The sequence below is a fragment of the Elephantulus edwardii genome, unplaced genomic scaffold (assembly GCF_000299155.1).
Source record: "Elephantulus edwardii isolate Elephantulus edwardi_28Jun2011 unplaced genomic scaffold, EleEdw1.0 scaffold00020, whole genome shotgun sequence".
Classification (NCBI taxonomy): domain Eukaryota; kingdom Metazoa; phylum Chordata; class Mammalia; order Macroscelidea; family Macroscelididae; genus Elephantulus; species Elephantulus edwardii.
In genome coordinates, this window is record NW_006399770.1 from 27186239 (window position 1) to 27209354 (window position 23116).

General features: G+C 40.8%; 1 protein-coding gene across 2 annotated transcripts in view; it reads right to left on the reverse strand.

Annotated features, from left to right (window-relative positions):
• Window positions 1-7049: 7049 nt before the first annotated feature.
• SLC25A24 (solute carrier family 25 (mitochondrial carrier; phosphate carrier), member 24) overlaps window positions 7050-23116 on the reverse strand; it is an 80077-nt gene continuing 64010 nt past the window's right edge. For both annotated transcript variants that reach the window (XM_006882464.1, XM_006882465.1), the window contains exons 7-10: window positions 16265-16372; window positions 12903-13070; window positions 8645-8795; window positions 7050-7424 (exon numbers count right to left, since the gene is read on the reverse strand). In XM_006882464.1, coding sequence (XP_006882526.1) covers window positions 7240-7424; window positions 8645-8795; window positions 12903-13070; window positions 16265-16372 — 612 coding nt within the window. In that variant the 3' untranslated portion in view covers window positions 7050-7239. The remainder of the gene's footprint in view (window positions 7425-8644; window positions 8796-12902; window positions 13071-16264; window positions 16373-23116) is intronic.

The window sequence follows — 23116 nt, forward strand, 5'->3', positions numbered from 1 at the left end:
ATGTTCGATCTATCTCAGACTGTAAAAGTTGGTAGAAGAGAGTTTCCCATAATCTCAAATCAGAGTTCCTTAAAGCAAATCATAAATTTTTGTTTCTCAAAGAAAACACAAACATTTCAAACTACAGCACAATTTCTCAATGCCTCACTTGTTTTTCTCCTCTCACTGTAGTTTAGGGAGCTCTCATGGTCTAGTGGTGAGAAGCTGCACTACAGTCCCAAAAGCACATGGCATGAGGCGACTAGCTGCTCAGTGGGAGAAGGATGGGCAATCTCCTCCTGTGTGATTGGTTATCTGCCTCTGAAAATCCGCTAAGGGTCAGCTATGGATAGGTTCTGACTCTGTGGTATACAACATCACCACTGTAGTTTATCATCTTATGGGACATTTTTACCATCTCTCTAAAGAGGCTAAATCTTAAAGAAGAAAGTGAGTGGGGAACAAAACTGGAGTAGGGTAGATCACAAATGGATACACTTTAGAATTTCTTCTTCCTCATCTTTTATTTTCTTCCATCCTCAAGAACTTGACTCATGATTTTCTGTATTATGAGATTAAAAAACAAAGCATAAATTGAGAGTTAAACTATGGCTTATCTTGTTACTTTTTACATTGCCACTGATATTACCTTCTCTGCTCCTTCACCATTTCATTAAGTCCTGAGAGAGAGGGCAGTATTGAATAAAGTATCAATGTTCACATTGTTGAATGTTCAAGCAGGATAAATCTCAAAAGTGAGCTTTTTGCTGTCAAGTCAGAGCCAACTGACACCTGCCTCTCCCAGTAGGTTTCCTAGGCTGTAAACTGCATGGGTGCAGATTCAAATCACCAAAGACACAACGCCCTACTCACTATACCATTAGAGCTCCTTCAAGCTAGATAGGTAGTATTTATTAAGCTTTCTGGTTACAATACTTCTCTCCAAGGAGCAAAAGCTGGCCTTGCTGACTCACACTATGGAGAATCTAGAGACTCAGAAGGTGGAAAGTGCTATTGTTTTTGTTAAAACACACAAGCAAAGGTCTTCTACCCGCTCAGAGCCTAGGTTCAATCACATAGCAAGCTCCCAGGACACAGAACACAAAGAAATAGGAGACAGTTTGAGACCTTATAAGATTACTTGGTGAAATAATAATCTGCATATACTCCTTTTATTTTTTTTTTCTTTCATTTCAGGTCAGGATTCAGATTGTCAACATTTCCTTCCCTTTGCAAAAAAAGTAGAAAACAGAAGTCAGTTCGGATCAAACGTTTTTCTGTCTTTTACCAACTTCTAAGGTACCCACAGAGAGCATGCCAGGGGTCCCAGAGGGAGGAAGAGAAACATGCATTCATGATCAAAGAGAAAAAGGGCTGAGCCCAGAGGCCAGGAAGGAGATAAAGGTTAGTGGGCCCAAATGACTCACCTTCTGTTCCTTGGCAGTGCCCCTGCCAAGTACAAAGGCCGGATCCCCTGCACAGAAGCTCTGTGACAGGGTGTCTGTCCAACCCACCCAGGTTTGCGCACCACAAAGCTGCTAGAACCAAGAAACCATGCAGATTGGAAAAGTCCCTTGGCAGTAACTGATGAGGACAATGACCAATGTCCAGCAAGGCCCAGGGTCCCAGACCAGCTCATGATGTTGAGCGGCAGCAGAGCTTCCAGATGAGTTTAGCTGACTCTGTATATCCAGCTGGTGCAGTAAGATCCACATGGGGACCTACAGTGGGAGTTAGTAGAGACTACAGGGTGATGCACACATGCTGTAGATACTGAAATGTAAATTCATTCATCCAAAATCATGGCCAAGAAGCTGCAGGAAGGTGGATATAAAAAGACAAGAGTAAACTCTTTGAAGACATGTGTTGTGGAGTAAATTGTACCTGCTCAACCAAGATAGGTGCCCCTCTCTCTGGGGGACATTGTGAGGATGGTGCAGGGCTGGGCCGAGGTTTGTCTGTTGTATATAGGTGATTATGAGTTAGGACCCCTTCTACAGCACCTACCACCACCACCACCACCACACCGCCTGTGGACCTGATCCTATTTGAAAACAGGGTTGCGTTTTCAGTTTTCTTCATTAAGTCACACCTATTAAGATCACACCTCTGTTATAAAAAGATTTGACAGAGACAGACACACACTGGGACTTTATGTGAAAGGTGTCCAAAGAACTAAGGGGCATCTGGTGTGAACAAAAGTAATCACCCAACTGAGACTCTGATTTTGGCTTTCTGCCTCCAGAATGGTGAGAAAACAAATTTCTGTCCTTTAAAACCACCCACATGGAATATGTGTTACTGCAGCACTGGGAAATAAAGACAATGAGGCTAAAAAGATTGCACTTGAAAAATTAGTTTTCAACCCTTTAAAATTGTTGGACAATCAGAGAAGAAAGTAGGAATAAATTTCTTTCAAGACAACTAAGGTTAATTTTTTCTATTACTTGGGAAAATATCAAGAAAGGAAAAAAATGTATTCTTATTTATCTTTTCAAGCAGTTTTAGATTTACAGAAAACTACACATCTTTTTAAAAAATTTAAATTTGAGAAGGGAAGGGAGATGGAGTGAGAATGAACTACTATATAAGTTGGGGAAGGAAATATATAGTAAGACATTGATTGTTGTTGTTGTTGTTGCTATGTGCCGCTGAGTCGCTTGCGACTCATAGCGACCGTATGTACAACAGCCCTAAACCCTGCTCTATCTTCTGCCAATTGCACTGCCTCTGACACATCCATCCCGATTACCCCAGTCACTGAATCAATCCACCTCATAGAGGGTCTTCTCCTCCTGCGCTGTCCCTCCACCCTCCCAAGCATGATGTCCCTCTCCAAGGACCGGTCCTTCCTTACAACATGTCTAAAGTATGTCAGACGGAGCCTCAGAATCCTTGCCTCCAAGGAGCAGTCTGGTTTAACCCTCTCCAGGATGAATCTGTTTATTTTCTTAGTAGTCCATGGTACACTCAAGAAATTGATTAGACATTATAATTAATTGCATTAATCAATTGCAATTAATGTTATAAAACAAAATGTCCACGTTCCCTAATGGCATAATCCATGGTGAATTGTGCTGCGAATCCAAGAAGGCACCTCTCTGGTGGTTCAAAATTAATCAGCAGCTCCAAGACAGAAATATAGGTGATCTTCTCCCTGGTGACTTAAAATCTCTGAATGCACTGGTGGGCCAGCAATGAATCAGTTCCAACTCAAGGGCGACAAGTGAGGGTGGGTTGGTTGTTTTATAAAAGGTGAGACACCATGTAGTCAAAAGACACACTACGTGGGAGGCCAATGCGGAGACCACAGACAGAGAAAAGGATTCTGCCTGTGGTGGAAATGATTGTCCCCACAAACTGTGGGTGTTTCCCAGTAGTTTCCAATCATGAAACAACTACCCAGAGAGAAGAGATATTTGAATCGTTGTTGGGGAACATTGCAGGATACAGCTGCTATTGCGTGGCTGAAGTGTCTGCCAGCTCTTGGGATTCTGCCTCCCCACTGCTATCAGGGCTTCAGCACAGTGGTTTCCTTGATGTCCTTCCACTTGTGTGGCCTTTGCATCTGTATTCTTCCTGATTGAAAGTTCCTTCTCTGACACAGCAGGGTTGGTTTCTTCACCATCCCCAGGTCTTTACTCAAACAGCATGTTCTCAACAAGGCCTACTCTGACTTACCCACTGGCATCAAGTTGAGGCTAACTCACAGTGAACTTGTAGGTCAGTGTAGAACTGTCCTGTATGAGTTCCAAGGCTGTGAATCTATAGGGGAGCTGACTGCCTCATCTGCTGCCCATGGAGTGACTGGTGAGGTAGAAGTGCCATATGTTAGGTTACTGGCTAGGTGCTTTAACCACTGTGCCACTCAGGTTCCTTCTGCTCTCATTTTATTTCAAATGACACATCCCACCCCTACCTAGCAATGCCTTCTCTACCTACCATCATCAGACATAATGCACCTTCTGCTTAGGATGTGCACTGAAGGCATTAGAAAGGCAGTGGGTCTTTCCTTCAGTGCTGCTACCAGCCTTTAAAAGTGTCTGGCACACAACTGGCGCTTACTATTCAGAGAGAACTGGAAAACTAGTATATGCTGTTGATTTAAATGCCTAAATGTTCCCCTTCACTGCAAAGAAAGCTATAGTGGCTATGACCAAGTACCTAAGCACAGGGCCCAACAAGAACCAGAGAGAAAACTTATCTGATAAATTTCCTATCCACCAGAGGCTGTGAAAAAGGTCTTCAGCTACACTGTGGCTAACGAGGGGTATCTTCGTCTTCAGCACAGCTCCAGCCTGGGTGGAAGAGGGTGGCGTGTGTGCTCACCCCTCTACACCGCTCCCTACAGGGAAGCAGGCAAAGGTAGACAGGAGGGACTGCTGGTTGCTCCTTTCCACCAACATCATTACTTCTTCCCCTCTCTTCCCAAACTAAGATATTCATAAGACAACAAAACCAACCAGGTCATTGAGTGGATTAGATTCATGACAACCCCCGTTTCAAAGAGCAAAACTATCTTTCATATTGTTTTCTTGGCTCTACTCTTTACGGAAGCAGTCTTTCTTCCGTAGGGTTACTGGTGGGTTCATACAGCCAGCTTTTGCATTGTTGTTATTGACCAACACACAGCTAACCCTCTGGTAGGTTTTCAGAGGCAGTTAATCGCACAGGAAGCAACTGTCCATCCTTCTCCCACAGAGCAGCTGGTGGCCTCAAACCGCATGCCTTTGGGATTTGCAGTATAGCTTCTTGCCACTAGGCCACCAGAGCTCCGTTGCATTGTTGTTGTTGTTATGTGCCGTCAAGTAGCTTGCAACTCATAGCGACCCTATGTACATCATTTGCACCACTTGGAACTATCAGAATAAAAGGACTGGCAACGTTCTTATTTAATAATGAGGACACCATGCTGTATTTTCACACACATGGCTAGGTGTGAAACCCAAAGAACAAAACAGTGTAAACTTGCACAAAGAAGACAAGATCAAAAGAAAGGAAACCAATCCGGCAGCACTGTTCTAACAAACATCCCTGAGAGTGGAGGAAGGCCAATGTGTTAGTACTGGAGTTTTTTAGTTTTACTTACATATTTATATTATTTAAATAAAATCTACTTTTTAACTTACTGATTAATTTGACTTTATGATACATTATTTAAAAATGATACAATGGTAAACTCACTTAGCTTTTGTTTCCCCCATCTTCAAGATAAACAGAGTCCTCCAAGAAAGATGTGCCAACTTAATCTAGTGACTTTGGATTCTCCTTTTAGATTCCCCACAGTGAATGATGCAGACACTAACATCCAAGCTCAGAAAAAGTCTACAACATGTGGGTAGGCTATGTAGACCAGGTGGGGACGTATTCTACTAAACGGCTGCCATTAATGTAAGCTGTATGGAACAGGTCTCTTTTACAACATTTTTTAAAAAGAAACAAGCTGTCTGAAAACAAATATTGTTTTTGTTGCTGTTTTAATAGAAATGGAATGTAAATATACAGTAACACCAGAAAGAGTAAGTTTAGCTCTAAGCTTTTATCAAAAGGCACAAGATTATTTTTCCCAAAATTACAAGATGCACAGATAAATCACATTCATACCTTACAAACTTTAAATAGTGAACAATTTAAATTCATAATGGACAATGAACAGATTCTTATTTTTCAGCACTTTGCAATTTCAAAAACATCAGCAAAATTACTTATTTCCATCATTTCCACAAGTAAAAAAAAAAGAAATAGCTAATACTGGCATATATGTGTTACACAAAGTACAAAGCATCCCTGAAATTCAAAGTCCCACGTTTACTATTATGTGTAATAAAAATATTGAGTCATTCATCAGGAATAGTTAATACAGATGAAAATTGTATTTCAGCTTCTCTTTGGTTCAGTAAACATAAGAGGTAGACTTATAATGAAGTTAATGTCTGTTGTTTCACAAAATTCTTAATGAAATGTTGATAATAGCTAACAGAAATAATTAGAAACTAAACTTGTCTTAATTTAGGAACTAAGTTAAAATAAAACCAACAAGAACACTTTCATTTTTTTTTTACAAGAACACTTTCAACTATTATTTTTCTAAATCCTAATCACACAAATCTCAGAAAAGATAGTTGACTATAAAACATTGCTTTTGTCATATGAAAAAGACTATTGATAATATTATAAATTAAGTTTTCTAGATCTTAAAATGTTACTAAAACTTGAGGCAAAAAAAGGAACATATGTCTTTATAAATTCGGCTTTTAAATTAACTACAGGCATCTAATGTATACAGTTAATATAAATGACTATTAATCGTCACTCTTTTCTTGGGTTTATGCTGCCCAAATTGAGACTGGTAGGATTAAAGAACTCAAACAGGCAAGGAGAGTAAGACTGCCAGTCCCCCAGGATCAAACTATTTCATGTCATTAAGACTCTCCTCAAAGTTGGTTCCTGCAGCTTTCCAATCAATCACAGAAGTCACAGAATTTTTCAAAGAGGTGTTCTGTGTTGATAATTTGGCATTAATACACTTGACAGTCAATTATTGTGCAGTGCCAGGAACCAAATGATGGTGCAAGAAAAAATGGAAAAGTGCCCAGTGAAATAAATATCATTTTATACCTCTTCTTATGCAAAAATTGTATGAACAGACAAGATATCCACATGCTTTGAAAGCCTGGCCTTTATGTTACTACTTTTCTGCTAAAGAAAAGATAATGACATAAAGACTACACCTCTTTTGGTTGCTGTAAAGGGCACTTTAATGCAACTAATTTCCCATTTACAATTCTATAAGGAACCTTTCAGAAGTCCATAAAAAATAATTTAAGTCTCTAGGTTTTCTGATTGTTTTGTTTTTCTAAGGAAAAGATACTGAAGTATAAAAAACTTGCATAAACTTAGACCAACCAAAATAAAGATGAATGATTTAGAATTCTACCACACCCAAAAACGTTTCATTCAAGTACATTTTTTCAGATGTAGGATTCAGGGCAGATATTTGCAGAAAGGACTAATAAGAAAGATAAGTACATTCTGGCTTTTAAAAATTGCGTGAAACTATGAAAACTATGATTTTAAGCAATTCTGTGCATATAAAATTAAGCCAAAATAGCTGAAGTAATCAACGATATACTCTCCCTTGTTATGAGAAAATACAGCTTGCTTTTTTTTGCCATGGTCTTGTTGCAGTTCTAGGAGAAAAAGTAACTCCCGAAATTGTTGAGATTTCAGTAATCACACTAAAGCAAAATCTTCAACATGTCACTTCTGCGCTATTCCCAAGGTTTGCTTCATATTTTCGTACACCACGTAACTGATGCCAACAGCAGGGAGCACCTTCATGAAGTTCGGGGTGATCCCCCTGTAAAGACCTCTCACTCCTTCTTTGGCAAGTATTCGTCGAAAAAGGCCGACCATATTCAGCTGAGGGGTTCCTTCTAACATGGCTAGAAGATAAAAATTTAAAAAGACACCAACCTAATTTAATTTCCAAGCATGTTCCATTTCAGTCTTGATTATTAAGATATGTAAGTATGAGCAGGGATGATAGTTTAGAATAGTATCACTCCTAAAGGACAGTTACGAAGGTTAAGTGAGAGCATAGTTTATAAATTTTCATTTTTCTCTCCATGACACAGCCATTACAATCTTTCATCCCCTCAAATATGCCACATTTCTCCTGCCTCAGTGTCTTCACATATACTTACCCTCAGGTAGGAGTAATGCTCTTTGCTCCCGCTGCCCCACACCAACCCACACGTGTCCTCCAGGCTCTATTGGAAGACGGCCCTAGCCCCCAGGTTAGGTCAGCCTACTCACTCTATGTTCTCATAGCAATGGGCAGGCAATGCAACATCTGTGTACTCACTGAGGTACAGCTACTCCCCTCCACAATGGCAGTGATAATAATAATTCCAGCCACCTTTTACCAAGAGCTGAATAACATGTCAACTGTTTTACATATATCATTGCTGCTAATTCTTACTATTGCCATGAATTCCTTACTGCAGCTTTTGTTTCCACTTATGGATGAGAGAACAAAAACCCAAAGAGGTCCAGTGCCAGGAACTGAATCCAACACCATCCAGATCCCAAAGCTTGTACTGTCAAAAGGTAGGCAAAGAAAGTCTTAAATTTTAAAACCTGACAGCTATTATTAAATGCTAAGGAACGGTTTGCAAATGGATGTAATCTTGGAGCCTCAACAGAGATAGAAAGGAGAGACAGGAGGGTAAAAATTGTTAAATTATAGTTTATGTGGGTGATGGGAAAAAGACACAGGAAAAGGCCCTCCTGATTAAATAGGGTAATAATCAGATGTAATTAATGTCATAAAATAAAATGTTTATGAATGTAAGATTAATCAATAAGATTTATAAACCTTCACCCAATGAAAAATTTTAAAAAAAGGAAAAAAAAAAGGTCTTTCTCTTTTCATGTATAAAGCACAGTAGGGATAAATTTCATGGAAGGCTGATTTGAAAAAGAGTATTTAGAAGAGTCCATAAGAGGGTAATAATGCAATTTTTAAAAAAAAATGTTGAAAAACACTGTCTTCAAACTACAGTCTGCTCTGTTCAGTTACGCTTGTTACTAAAACTGAGAAAATACACACACCCAGTCCTGCTGGGCTGCCTTTTGTGTCACTCTGTAGTCAGGCACTCACCTTGAGCCTGCATGCGCGTTCTCACCAAAGCCAAGGGGTAGCTGGCCAGCTGACCACAGGTGCTAGACAAGGCGCCGCATCCCAGCAACACAACGACACCAGGATTAACAGTGTCCTTCGCGAAATTGTCTAACCAGTGCTTCTTCAAGAGCTGCCAGGGAAAAGAACAATGGAAAGTTAATTTCGCAGCTGCCTTCACTCAATGTGAAAATTCGCACTATTCTCGTTCATATGAGAGACAAGCCATACTTCTGTAAGATCGGGCGGTGACTTCCCAGGACAGCAGACACAACAGAAAGGAGAGCTTAGCAGAGAGGTGGAAACATCACTGAAGATATGGGGTACATGAGGTTTTCCTCTGTCAGCTTAAGTACACATGAAGATCAGTACCAGACCAGAAACTAGGATACAAAGAACATCTTTTGCTCTAAGTGTTAAGTAAATGATGTACTACTGCTGTAGTCAAAGTTCATATTCCACAATCATCATTTTCTATAAAGTCATCACCAACACTGAGAGCAGTTGCCAATCATTGGCCTTGTTCAAGCTCTGCTGGGATCATGCACCTCATAGCACTTGGTTTTCCCATTCTCTATATAAACAGATTGCAAATGACCACAAAAGCAAAAGAAAGTATTGATTTAAAGGTACAAGTTTTGGCAGGCAGGAAAATTTGCAGAGAAGGGATTCCTGAGTAACAAGGAATGACTAATTAGATCTCACTTTATACTTTACTCAGACATTTTTCATTTTACCCTTACAAATACTCTGGCATGAATCTATCATTTGGATTTTGTAAATGAGAGGAAAACACTGTCTCAGAGCATAGAGATTTTTTTAAAAAGGCTCAGAGTCAGGCCCAGGTTGTTCTTTCCTACTATTATCATGGGGTACCTGTATTTTCATTAGAAAGCAATTCCTGGGAGAAATGTCATTATAAAACACTTTTTAAAAAAGTGTAGTTTTTAGATGTAAAATATCTTAAGCTGTGGTGCTGGAGAAGAGTATTGAGGGTACTATGGACTACTAGGAAAACAAACAGATTCATCCTGGAAAGGGTTAAACCGGGCGGCTCCCTGGAGGCAAGGATTCTGAGACTCTGTCTAACATATTTGGACATGTTGTAAGGAAGGACTGGTCCTTGGAGAAGGACATCATGCTTGGTAGGGTGGAGGGACAGTGCAGGAGGGGAAGACCCTCTAAGAGGTGGATTGATTCAGTGACTGGGGTAATCAGGATGGGAATGTCAGAGACGGTGCGATTGGCACAGGACAGAGCAGAGTTTAGGGCTGTTGTACATAGGGTCGCTATGAGTCGCAAGCAACTTGATGGCACATAACAACAACAAAACAACAATACTCTCAAAACTCACTCATTGCCTTCGAGTCAGACTGGCTCACAGCTGACCATGCAGCAAATTTTGGAGGCTGTAAATCACATGGGAAGAGATTTCTCATCTCTCTCTCAAGGGGATGCTTGCTGTCTTTGGGTTATCAGCACAACTCCCTACAAACTATGCCAACAGAGCTCTCCAAGTTTACAAATTCAAGATAATAAATTAAAAAACTACACAAGTAGTTTGAATATTTTAATGAAATGTTTTAATTGAGTACTTGAATCTGACAACTCCACCACAAGAATAACCCTATAAATAAGGCTGTGGAGTCTACATGTTTTTGAGCTACAACAATGAGGAAAATAAACAAATCACTAGAAATTGATAAAAACTTTTTGCACTAGTAAGACAAGAGCAAGGAAAAGGCTGGGGGTGGGGGCAGGGAGAATGACGGGAGGATGCACTCTATAAAATACTCAGCAATCAATTTAAAATTCTACAAAATATAAATGATCTAAGTTCTCCCTCTACATCTCATAACTTATTTCAGTCTCCCTCTAATGTCCCATCGCATTATCATTTCTTGACTCTCAAATCTCCGTTTTCTGTAAAAAGAATAATGTGTCCATTCACTCATGAATTCATTGTCTCTTCACTGACTCTGTACCCTCAATTCATAAGTATTCTTAAAGCTTGCTCATCCCATGAAGTTTCACCCAAGACACCAAGACTTCTCATATCTTCAAGTCTATTTTCCACACTCCCTTCATCATGTTTCTTACGCACTACCTACCTTCCCTTCACTTGACATTTATTTCTCATTGTACTGATTTCCAAAGCCACTTCCCTGAAGCTACTCTATGCCTGTTAGACCCATTCAGTCCATATCTCACCTGAACTTTCACAGCCCCCACTGTCTCCCCTGGCATCTTCCCCTTTGTCGGCTTCCAGGCTGCACCTCCTCTTCTGGTTCTCCTTCTGTCATCACGGCTTGACTGGCCTCACATCCCATGCTCCATTCTTCAATGCAAATTGGTGATTTCACCAAAACCAGTGTTTTCACTGCCACTTGCACTGTTATCAAATATTTCTCCCCAGACCCAAGTATTTCTGCCAAGCTACTGACTTACATAAGCACCTAACTCCCAGGCCTCTGCACTGAGCTGTTGACATGTACTTCAAGTGTAACACGGGAAGCATCAAATTCACTTTCATCTCCACCTGTCAGTTAACCAAATCTAGTCCTCTCCAGGATTCCCTACAATCACTACTAAAGCTGGCGGAAAGAGGTTTAGAAAAAAAAAAATCTAATTAAGTCTCTCTCCTAGTTTGTCCTTCAATAGCTATATGTCAGTTTTAGGAAACAAGTCCATCTCCTCATTTGAGCAAAATGGAAGTTGGAATCTCAATCTATCCTACTTCTCCAGTGCTGTCAAGTCCTGTTACCTAACACAGCTACTCACAAATTTCTAAAAAACGTCCAGCTATCTTCCTGCCAATACTCTCTCCTAAAGTCCTATGCTGTTTTTCCATGCTGTTTTGTTCGTACAAACACACTCTCGCAAATATACTTATTCTTCCTTTAAAACTCAGCTCCAGTAAGGCCTCTGAGAAAGCAATCATTACACACTGTACCCTCCCCTCAGCGGTAGGCTGGGTCCCTCCTTGGAGGCAGGGTCACCTCTATCACAGCAAACTCCCCACCAGACCTTCAGTTTCTGAAAGACAGGCACAACATCTTTTTTTTCAATCCCTAAATCTATTCCAAGTATATTTCAGGACTTGTCCCTAACAATGTGCTTGACAAATGTGTGTATCAATCATGTTGCTGTTACTATGGGCCATTGAGTTGTCCTTGACTCATAGCTACCCTATGGACAATTGCTCTGAATTCTGCCATATCCTGAGCCAGTCTCACTGACTCCAACACACCTAATCAATCCCACTGCCAGTTACCATGTCATTCCATCTCATCCAGGGTCTTCCTCTCCCGAGTTGTCCCTCCAATCCTTCCAAAAATAATGTCCTTCTCTAATACTGGCTCACGTACCCAATGTGAGACAGAGCTTCAAAATCCTTGCCTCCAAGGAGGAACCTGAAATCACCCTCTCCAAAACAGATCTGGGAGCGCTGGTGGCCTAGTGGCAAGAAGCTGCACTGCAATCCCAGAGGCGCATGGTTCGAATCCACCAGATGCTCTACTGGGGAAGGAGGGACAATCCCCTCTTGTACCAGTCAGATCTGATTTGATGGTACACACAAATAATAAAATAAAAATTTAAAAAAACACCCAGATCTATTTGTTCTGGTTGTCCATAGGCTGTTCAATAGTCGTCTGCAGCACCACAACTCAAAGGCATCAATTTTGTCATATTTAATCATTGTTGAGCTTTCTGATACATAGCAAGTGATTATGAAGTGATTATGACCATGACCTGGATCAGGTGCACATCAGTCTCTTCTAAGCAGGTATGTCTGAGTTTTAGTCCAGTCTCTTCAATAATAAAAACAACTCTCAAGAAAATCCAATACAAAACTCAACCCACATAGATGGGGTCTCAGATTCAAGATTATTGGAAAAAAGGATCAACTAACACCGCACTGAAGCTACTTTTGGTTATAAACCATTTTGTGGTGTGTATATAAATTTGATAGGTGCCCTGGTGATGTAGTACATTATGTGTAGGGATGTTAACCAACATGCCAGAAGTTTACACCCACCAGCCAAGCCAAGGAGAAAGATGGTCCGTGCCTCCTGTAAAGATTTACAGACTCCAAAACCTGACAAGAGGGTCACCACGAGTCAAAATTTAATCAGTGGTAGTGGGTTTGGTTTTATATAAAATTAACTTTATGTAAAGTCAAATTCTAATCAGAACCACCAAACCATATTTTCAGATTCAAGAGTGTTATAAAACTCACCTCATATACAGCAAGATCGATGCCTGCATAGGGTATGATGCCTAATAAGTTGGGAACATAACCTTTGTAAAAAGCTCCCAAGCTTTCATGTTTCAAAATCTTCTTGGCACAATCAAATATTCCAGAGTACTGTCCAGTTTTGCTTACAGCCAGCCTGGTTTTGATAACCTGGATGTGAATGAATAAAACAAAATACAATTGTTCATGCTAACTCTATCACCATGGAAGTAAAAAGAAATCATTTCACAGAGAATACCTAATAAATATTGTAGCTGCTGCTGCTGCTGCTGCTGCTGTTGTTATGGGCTATCAAGTCCAGTGACTTATAGCAACCCTATGTTCAACAGCTTTGAACTTTGCTCTAGACTGAGCCAACCTTATTGTCTCTGAAACACCTTTCCCCATTACCCCAGTCAATTCTTCTCATCGAGGGTCTTCCTCTCTTCTGCTGTCCCTCCACATCCCCAAACATGATGTCCCTTTCCAAGGACTGGTCCCTCCTTGAAAAGTGCCCAAAGTATATCAGACAAAGCTTCAGAATCTTTGTCTCCAATGAGCAACCTGGCTTCACCCTCTCTAGGACAAACCTGTTTGTTCTCCCAGCAGTCCATAGTCTATTCAACACTCTTCTCCAGCACCACAGTTCAAAGTCTCCTCCTACCATCCCTACTCACTGCCCATCTTTCTGATGCACAGTTAAGTAACTGCAAAGATCATGACCTGGATTAGGCACACCTTAGTCTCCAGACTGATGTCATTGCTCTTCAGTACTCTGGAGAGGTCCCTTACAGCAGACTTTCCCCAGTGCAATTCATCTTCTAATTTCCTGGCTGCCAGTACCAAGAGTGTTGATTGTGGAGCCAAGCAAATGGAAGCTGTTGACAATCTCAATCTCTTCACCATCTATCATGATGCTTTCCAATTGGCCCAGTGGTGAGAATCTTTGTTTTCTTGATGTTGATCTTCAATCCATATTTAAGGCTGCAGTCCTTGACCTTCTGCAGCAAGCACTTCAGGTATTCTTCAGTTTCAGCAACACTTTGTACAAAATGAGTAGGTATGGATAGAACACCCTATACATACTGCCACTCAAATTACTGTCTAGTCTTTTGATCTCTACATATTATATCCACTGAGGGACAGAGACCAGAGCTGGAAGACACTTCTACTGCTAAAGACAGAATTCGAATGAGGATAGAGGCAGAGAAAATGGAAAGGAGATAATTTATTGATGTCTTAGCAAAATTGAACTGGTGACCAATAATACATAGTGGGTGAAGAGAACAGTATCATGAAGGCTTCAGTGTTACCAGTAAGAGGAATATAAATGAGGGTGGGGAGGTGGGCAGCTGATGCTATTAACTCAGATGGAAGATACAAAAGAAAAAACAGGCATTCGATTAGGATCTTTTTGAGGGATGTGTGGGGCAATATGAAAGCAATGAAATAATATTCAATTTGAAATAGCTACAAAGAAACCTACACTAATTTGCATACCAAAGGGTATATCTTGCTTTTATTCTAATCACTTATTAGAAACCCTTCTGTTATATCAGTAAAGATAGTCACATCTACAGCTATTAATTTTGCTCTGAAAGATCCAGTGAATGTTTTCTGTAAAAGGCCTGATAGGAAATATTTTACACTTTGTAGGCCTAATATATCAAACCACTGTGCTCTTTTTTTTTTTTTAAATAATCTTTTGAAAAAGTTTAAAAGGTAAAATCCATGTTTGGCTCTAGGGCTATAAAAAACAGGCTGAAGAGTTTGTTAACCTGTGTTCTGATGCAGGGAAGTCTAATTAGAATTACATCACCTACATTTATGCTATAGCAACTTTTATGAGAGTTCGAATTCTCATCAACCTTCTGACACCCAGCTTCCGAGATGGCATCCAATGATCCTGCCTAGAGGTTTTCCACCCCTGTATAGTTCCCTCACACTCCACCAGGGCTGGTCTGGGTGACACATAAAACATGGCAGCAGTGACAAAAGGCTGCAGCTTCCACTTTGGGTGCTTGCTATCTCCTGCCTTTGGGGGAAGTGCTGTGTTTAAGGGTATTCGGGAAGCCTATGGAGATGGGCATGTGGTAAAAACCTAAAGGCCAGTAAGGACCTAAGGCAAACAGTTCTGTGAGAAGCCTGGAAGAAGATCTGCCTGGAGAAGAGCACTGGGGAGCCTGAAGTTGGGGATGACACCCTGACTGTAGGTTAGGAGCCTCTGAGCCAAAGGTACCCAAGGGAGTCAGGTTTCAGAGACAAGAAGAGGTAATAAATGCTTGATGTTTTAAGTTACTAATTTTGGGAAGTCCTCAGAACAAAGCAAGGAAACACAGCGTGGTTAAAAATTGGGAAGCATGAATGCCAAGGATGTGGTTTTTTCCTCCATATCTCTTCAATCTTTGTGCAGAACAGATTATCCGGGAGGCTGGGCTCTATGAGGAGAAATGTGGCATCAGGACTGGAGGTAGACTCATCAACAACCTGCATTACGCAGATGGCACAACCCTGCTTGCTGAAACTGAGGAGGACTTTAAGTGCTTGCTGCAGAGGGTCAAGGACTGTAGCCTTCAATACGGATTGAAGCTCAACATCAAGAAATCAAAGATTCTCACCACTGGGCCAATTGGCAGCATCATGATAGATGGTTAAGACATTGAGATTGTTAACAGCATCAGTTTGCTTAGCTCTATAATCAACACTGTTGGTACCAGCAGCCAGGAAATGAAAAGACAAATTGCACTGGGGAAAGTCTGCTGTCACAGGATCTCTCCAAAGTACTACAGAGCAACATTGTCAGTCTGGAGACTTAGGTGCACCTGATCTAAGCCATTGTCTTTGTAAATACTTGCTATGCATCTGAGAGATGAACAATGACTAGGGGTGACAGAAGGAGAGCTGATGCCTTTGAGCTGTGGTGCTGGAGAAGAGTGTTGAATATTCCATGGACTGACTGCTAGGAGAACAAACAAGTTCGTCCTGGAGAGGGTGAGAACAGGCTGCTCCTTGGAAGTAAGGATTCAGAAGCTTCATCTGACATACTGTGGACATATTGCAAGGCAGGCTCAGTCCTTGGAGAGGGATATCATGCTTGGGAGCGTGGAAGGACAGCACAGGAGAGGAAGACCCTCGATGAGATGGATTGATTCAGTGATTAAGGTAATGGGGTAGGTGTGTCAGAGACAGTAAGATTGGCACATGTTAGAGCAGGGTTTAGCGTTGTTGTACATAGGATCGCTATGAGTTGTAGGCAACTCATAACAACACATAACAACAACAACTTTTGGGATAATTAATTTCATTGCAATAAATCACTAATACAAACATCATCCAAATTTGGTCAAACTTCACAGGGCTCTTACCTCCATGGGGTAAATAAAAGTCTGTGCAGTTGCTCCAGCCATGGAACCCGAAATAAACCTCTCGACGGTTCCTACTTGCTGTCCCTCCTCAGTAAGCAACTTCTTGTACTGTCGAAAGGAGTTTTTAAAAGGGTATTAATGCCAAAATAGAAATCAGCTCTTAGAAATCAATTCATGGACAACGTTTCTGTGTATCTCAAAAGGTCTGCACTGAGTTAACAACATTGAGAAGAAGAGCAAATCTTAACTGTGAATACATTCAGTTTACTGGACAAAGGTTTCCAAAATCAGTTCCCATACAACCCGGATATTCCACACACAGGGCCCTGGTGCCCCATTGCAAAAACAAAAGAATTCATCCCTAGATGCATAAAAAATAAGGGGTTATTTTAGACTGCACAGGATATATGGGCCTCATTCCTCACACATTAGATTAATACCATTAGGCATATTTTGTTTAAAACCTCCCTGGATGTTAACAATGAAGACACCTTTTACATCCTGTACCCAAAGAACACCTACCAGAGGCACTTAGTGAATTTATGGTGGTTCATTAAAGGTAGGTATCTACTATTTAAATAAAAGGGGGGGGGAAGTAGGCATCTAAAGCACAGGGGCTAAACATCCCATATACAAATAGATGAGCTGAGACAGTCTATAAAGTGCTAGGCACTATGCTAGATACATACACTGTGCTACCAAGTCCAATCTGCATCTTGGAGGCAACAGTCAGAAAATCTAACACCACAGCACTCAACAACAGCATTTCATGAAACTCTCTGCTTCCCCCGACTTCTCTGCATTTCCTCCTGTCTCTCCAACCATTACATCTCAGTCTTCTTTGCAAGCTTCTCCTTTTTTATACTTCTTTCTTTGGGCTTTATTTCTGTGGACTTTATTCTCAAGATTCTACTTAATACGTATTTCTTGAGTGATCCTACTCATTCCATTGACTTCAACTCAACAAAAACCTATTAACTTATTAAACCTCTCTCTTGATTTCTAGATTACAGGCCCACTTACCTAGTGGGCAGATCCACACACTTGTACCAATGTTTTATGGATTGAATTGTTTCTCTCACAAAGATTTGTTAAAGTCTAACTACTTATGGTTGTTTGGAAATAGGATATTTGAAGAAGTTATAGTGAAGAATTTATATTTCTGTAGAGTGAGTTTTAACTACAAGTAAAAGTAGTTTTCTTATTTAAAAAAAATACAGTGACAATACATCTACATGCCAACGGATGCCTAAGGCTACAAAAAACCAAGAGAAACATGAACGGACCTCCCAGAGCCTTTGAAAAGAGCATGGACCTGCCAACACTTGGATTTTTACTACTAGCCCCTAGAACTTGAAGCCAATAAACTCATTCTCCTTCTCTGGACTTCTTTGAATTTTATTATGGGCTGTGCTAGGAATCGGAAGACACAGAGGTATCTCAAACTCAGTACGATGGAACTCAGTGTCTTCTTCTAAAATCTATTCCCCCTATTTTATTCTTTATGTATTTAAAAATGCTGAAGTCAGGAACCTGAGTATAAACCATGATTCCTCTGTTCCTATCTTAAATCAATCACTGAATTCTGTTGATTCTATTTCCAAAATATTTTCCATTCATTCCCATCTCAAACCCCTACAGCCACTACCTGATAATAGTGCTCATAGTTTCTTACCTGAACCACTACAATATCTCCTTAAATCATCTCCCCGTCTCCACTCGTCTCACTCTTCTCCAATATATTCTCCACTTATGTGCTAGACTTATCTTTCTTAAATGCCCATGAACTCATTACACTCCTACAAAAGATGCTTCAATAGCCCTCCACCATACTCACAATGGTTCCTGGCTGCCTGTCAGCCTTCTTTTCATCATTTTTGTTCTAGACACACACTAGGTGTGTGAACTGCCTTCAATTCAATGAATGGTGTCTTCGCATGCCTAAGCTTCTGTCCACATGCTACTGCTTCTGCCTGTATTATCTTTCCTTTTATCTTAACGGGCTTAAGACTTAGGCTGACTTGACCTCAAATGCCTGTTCTGGTAGTCTTTTCACTCACTCAGTAAGCATTTCTTTGCAATGAGTAAACTGATAAGGGCATAAACCCAAGAACAAAAAAAGCTATTGCTTAAGAAAACTCAGTCTCATTCAGGGGAAACAGAAGTATGTAGATAATCTGAATTAAGCGTGGAAGTTCTGAAACATAGGGGAGTAAAGGGAACTAGAATGATGCAGAAGATAGATAGCAATCTAAATGGGCAATGTGGTTCTCAGAGATTTCCTGAAGGAAATAACCCCCAAGGGTCTTGAAGGATGTTCAACACTATAACATTAATGGAAAAAGAGATGGTGTGTCTATGTGTTGATCAGACAGAAGTAACCAATGGTTCTGCAAGCAGAGATGCTAAGAGATACAGTAGACATAAGGATAATGGGCAGAGAAATCAGAAAGATGGCAGGTCAGTGGGCAGCTAGGATATAGAGGCCAGCTTAAACCATGATAACATTAGACCACACTGCGACTCTGTCAATGACACAATTACACCATTGTGGTAATGACAACCCAAGCAAACCACAGCTTAACTCCAAACTGATAATCTGCTTGAAAAAGTGGCTTAAGAGGCTGAATGAAAAGAACTGTTTCTTCATTCTTCTACACTATTAGCTGTTCAGTTAATAAACCCATCTGAATTCAGAAGTAAGCTAGCTAGATGCATCAAGAACTCAGAATAGTATTTACCTTCAAGTAATTTAAAACCCACTGGGGATACAATGAGCTCTGTCTGGCGATTTAGTGCATAAGGTGGTACACTGCCAACACAAAGGCAAGTAGTTCAAAATCACTATCTACTCCAAAGAAGAAAGATGGGCGGGTAACATCCCCTGGGATTTAAAACCTCTGAAATTTGCTGGAGTGTCAGTGATGAGTCAGTTCTGACTCCATGGCAGTGACTGAGTGAGCTGGAACACTATGGGATTTATATTACCCAAGGTAAAGGTAGATATTCAAAATTCATTCTCTAAGGGAGCTCTGGTGGCATAGTAGTAAGGACTGGTGCTGCCAACACAAAGGCAAGAGGTTCAAATCCACCAGCTACTCGACAAGAGGAAGATGGGCAATCTCCTCCAACGCAATTGATTTTCTCTGAAACCCCACTGGACGGTTAAGTCAGTTGGTGAGTCAGTAGGCAACAACATCAAGAAAAAGAAGACTGGGCAAGGGAGGCACCGGTTTTGGTTGAGATGCTTGGGAAACACGTTTAGGAGCTAACTGATCATAAGCCAATCCTGAGAAATGAGCAGACCATCAAAAGTGAAGAAAATGTAAAGAATATATAATAGGCCTCAGAAAAATAAGAATACCACACCACTTAGAAAACTTTCTTCACTACTGGGAGAGTTAACATGCAAAAAACAGAAGACTGTAAAGAAGGCTCTGAAAAGAGTTTTACTGAGTGGAAGCAGTTTTCTTCTGGTAACGTCCAAGGTGAAAGTCTGACAAGGAACTTAAAAAGCAATACACATGTTTCCTTGCAATAACAAGAGACTTAAAAAAAAATACTTTCTGCAAATTGACCTAATGGTTTTAGTCTTGAGTACTGTTTTACTTCTGGCTTTTCTGTCATAAAATCTAATTATGAGTCAGAAAAACAAGGATATTTAAAACATTGTTGTTGTTATGTACCACTGAGTCAGAACGGGCTCAAAGCTGACCCTCCAGAGGGTGTTTAGAGGCAGCAAATCGCATGGGAGGAGACTGCCCTCCTTGCAGATACAGAGCAGGTGGTGGATTTGAACCACATTCTTTTCAGTTGCAGCACAACTCACTAAACCACCAAAAATCCTTATTTAAAACATTAACACATAATATATGTGATCTAAATCCTTGAACATTAGGTGTGCATTAAGACTGTATCTTTTATCCATATCTATTTAATATGCAAATCAGCTGTGGTCTGGAAGCCTCTTGAGTCAACCAGAACCTGGTGGGCAACCCTCATATTTAAAAGGTGGGTGGGCCCTGACTAAGTCTCCAGTTTGGAGTGTGAAGCGGTTGGATTCTGGAAGGTGGGTTCTCTTGTTTTGGTGAGAGTCAAGTGTGGACTACTGGGTTGTTTTGTTCTCCTTCATAGTCATGTGAGCTGATTGGATTTGCTGAATTTAGCTAACAGTGAGCTGTGGACTAGAAGCCTCTTGTGTAGAGTAAACCAGGACCTGGTGGATGGACTGTGTATTTATAAGTCGACTGGGCCCTCAGGCCACCCTCAGGCCTGGTGTCAACTGTGTTAAGAATGAGCATTCTCCTAAGTGGTACAACACTTGTCTGCCAATTTACTGTTCTGAGATAACTTAGGGTTGCTGTGATACTGAATACTATGCCACTGGTGTGTCAAATGCCATAAAGGTTACCCAAGATGAACAGTGTTGGCTGGAGCTCCCAGATTGAGACAAGATTGGAAGCAAGAGTGGTATCTACTTTCTAAGCAACATGCCTCTGGAAATGCTGTGGACTTAGAGAAAGAATGCGAGTTATAGAACAGGGTTCTATCAAGTCACTATGAGGCATGCTCAACTTGACAGCACTTAACAACAGCAACAAATACATGCTGAGTAAATAGTTCAAGAAGCTAGACTGTGTAAAGGAGAATGAGGCATCATTATTAGAAAAAGATTCATCAAGAACTTGCATTATGTAGATAACACAACCTGGCTACAGAAGATCAAAACCTACAGCCTTCAATATGGCTTATCAACATCAAAAAAGTAAAAACCCTCACTACTGGACCAATGGGCAACATCATGATTAATAGAGAAAAAAAATTGATGCTGTCAATGATATCATTTTACTTTGATCCAAAATCAACACTCAGCATAGCAACAGTCAAGAAATAAAAAGACATATTGCATGAAATCTGCCAAGGTTCTCTTTAAAGTGCTAAAGAGCAAAGTTATCACTTTAAACACTAAAGTGTGCCTGATCTAAGACAGGGTATTTTCAGTGTCTTCATATCCATGTGGAAGCCGGACAATGAATAAGGAAGACTAAAGACGACACAATGTCTCTGGACTGTGGTATTGGTGAAGACTACAGGATAGATCATGGATTGCTAAAGAATAGACAAATACTACAGCCAGGATGCTCCTTAGAGGCAAGGATGGTGAGACTGCAACTCACAGACTTTGGACATGTTACATGTTATCAGGGGAAACAGTCATTGGAATAGGACATCAAGCCTGAAAGAGTAGAAGGTCATCAAAAGAGATTAAAACCCTCAAGGAGACAAATTGGCACAGAGACTACAACAACGGGCTTAAGCACAGTGGCAACTGTGAGGCTGGCACAGGATCGGGCAGGGTTTCGATCTGAAGTCCTGAGTCAGAGGCAACTCAGTGGTACCTAATAACAACAGTCACGTGGACAATACATTTCTTCCCAAAGATAGGCTCTAATTAAAAGCTACGGGGACTTTCCTTTAATGTTTTTCTCTGCTTCTCTACTTCCCAAACCAACGCAAGAAAACTTTGTAAACTTTCAATATTCTAGTTCTTCAAGAACAAAATACTCTCAAAAACTATTTGAAATCCAAGCCATTGACTTAGCAATTACTTGCTATGGATCAGAAAGCAGGACAATGACTAAGGATGATAGAACAATCAACGATGCCTTTGAGTTGTGGTGCTGAGGTGGACCACCAAGAAAATAAACAAGTCTGTCTTGGAGAGGGTGAAACAAGTTTCTCCTTGGAGGCTAGGATTTTGAAGCTCTGTCTCACATACTTTGGGCACATGGCCAGGAGAGACCAGTCCTTGGAGAAGGATATCATGCTTGGAAGGGTGGAGGGACAGCCCAAGATGGGAAGACCCCAGATGAGATGGATTTACACATTAATGGGGCAATAGGACTGGTGTGTTAGAATTAGTGAGACTGGCTCAGAACAGGGCAGGCTTCAGAGCTGCTGTATATAAGGTCGCTATGGGTATCAGGTGACTAAGCGGCACATAACAACAACAACAAAACATGCCATAATAGAAATACACCCACTGCTGTAATCCGAGCCATCTCATCTCATGTGATTTATTACCACTGAAAATGTGTTATGGGCCAGCAATGGGTCGGTTCCGATTTGACAGTACACAACAACAACAAAACTATAAGGTGCAGTTAAAATTTTAAGGCTCTCAATGGCTGTGATAAGCAATGAAAACACTTTATGGATGGTCATTTAAGGCAGTCCTGCTGATACCATCAAGAGAATGCCACATTTCACCTTAACATCATGACAGGTTGAAGCGGTATTTTAAACAAGTCTTTTAATCATTCAACAAACAATTACTAAACAGAATCTCATGCTGGGCCCTATTTCAGTGCTGGAGTACAATGAGAAACCCTTGCCTGCAAAGTTCTTTCCCTCCAAATTAAAGTCCATTTTACAGCAATGTCAAATATAGCCAAGAATTTCAACTAAAATGTTTTCCCTTCCATATGTTAGATTGAGATACTTACAGGTTTATGCTAATATACAGGTTCTATTCTGAATTTAAAATGATCAAGGTAAAATTCTACCTTTCCTTTATAATCTCCTTAGGAAAGAATACACACAAAAAAATAAAGAACACAAGCCTCCTTAGAAGTGATATCAAATTCCCTCTGCCTGGGGCGAGCCGTCGCGGCCCTCTGTCCGGGGTGGGCTGCCCTCGGCCCTCTGCCAGGGGCGAGCCGTCGTGGCCTTCTGCCCGGGGCGAGCTGCACTTGGCCCCCGGCTAGGGGCAAACCGTCGCGGCCCTCAGGAGCAAGAAGGCAAGCAGCTGTAACCCAAGACCACCAGTAAGGTGATAAAGCGTCCTCCCTT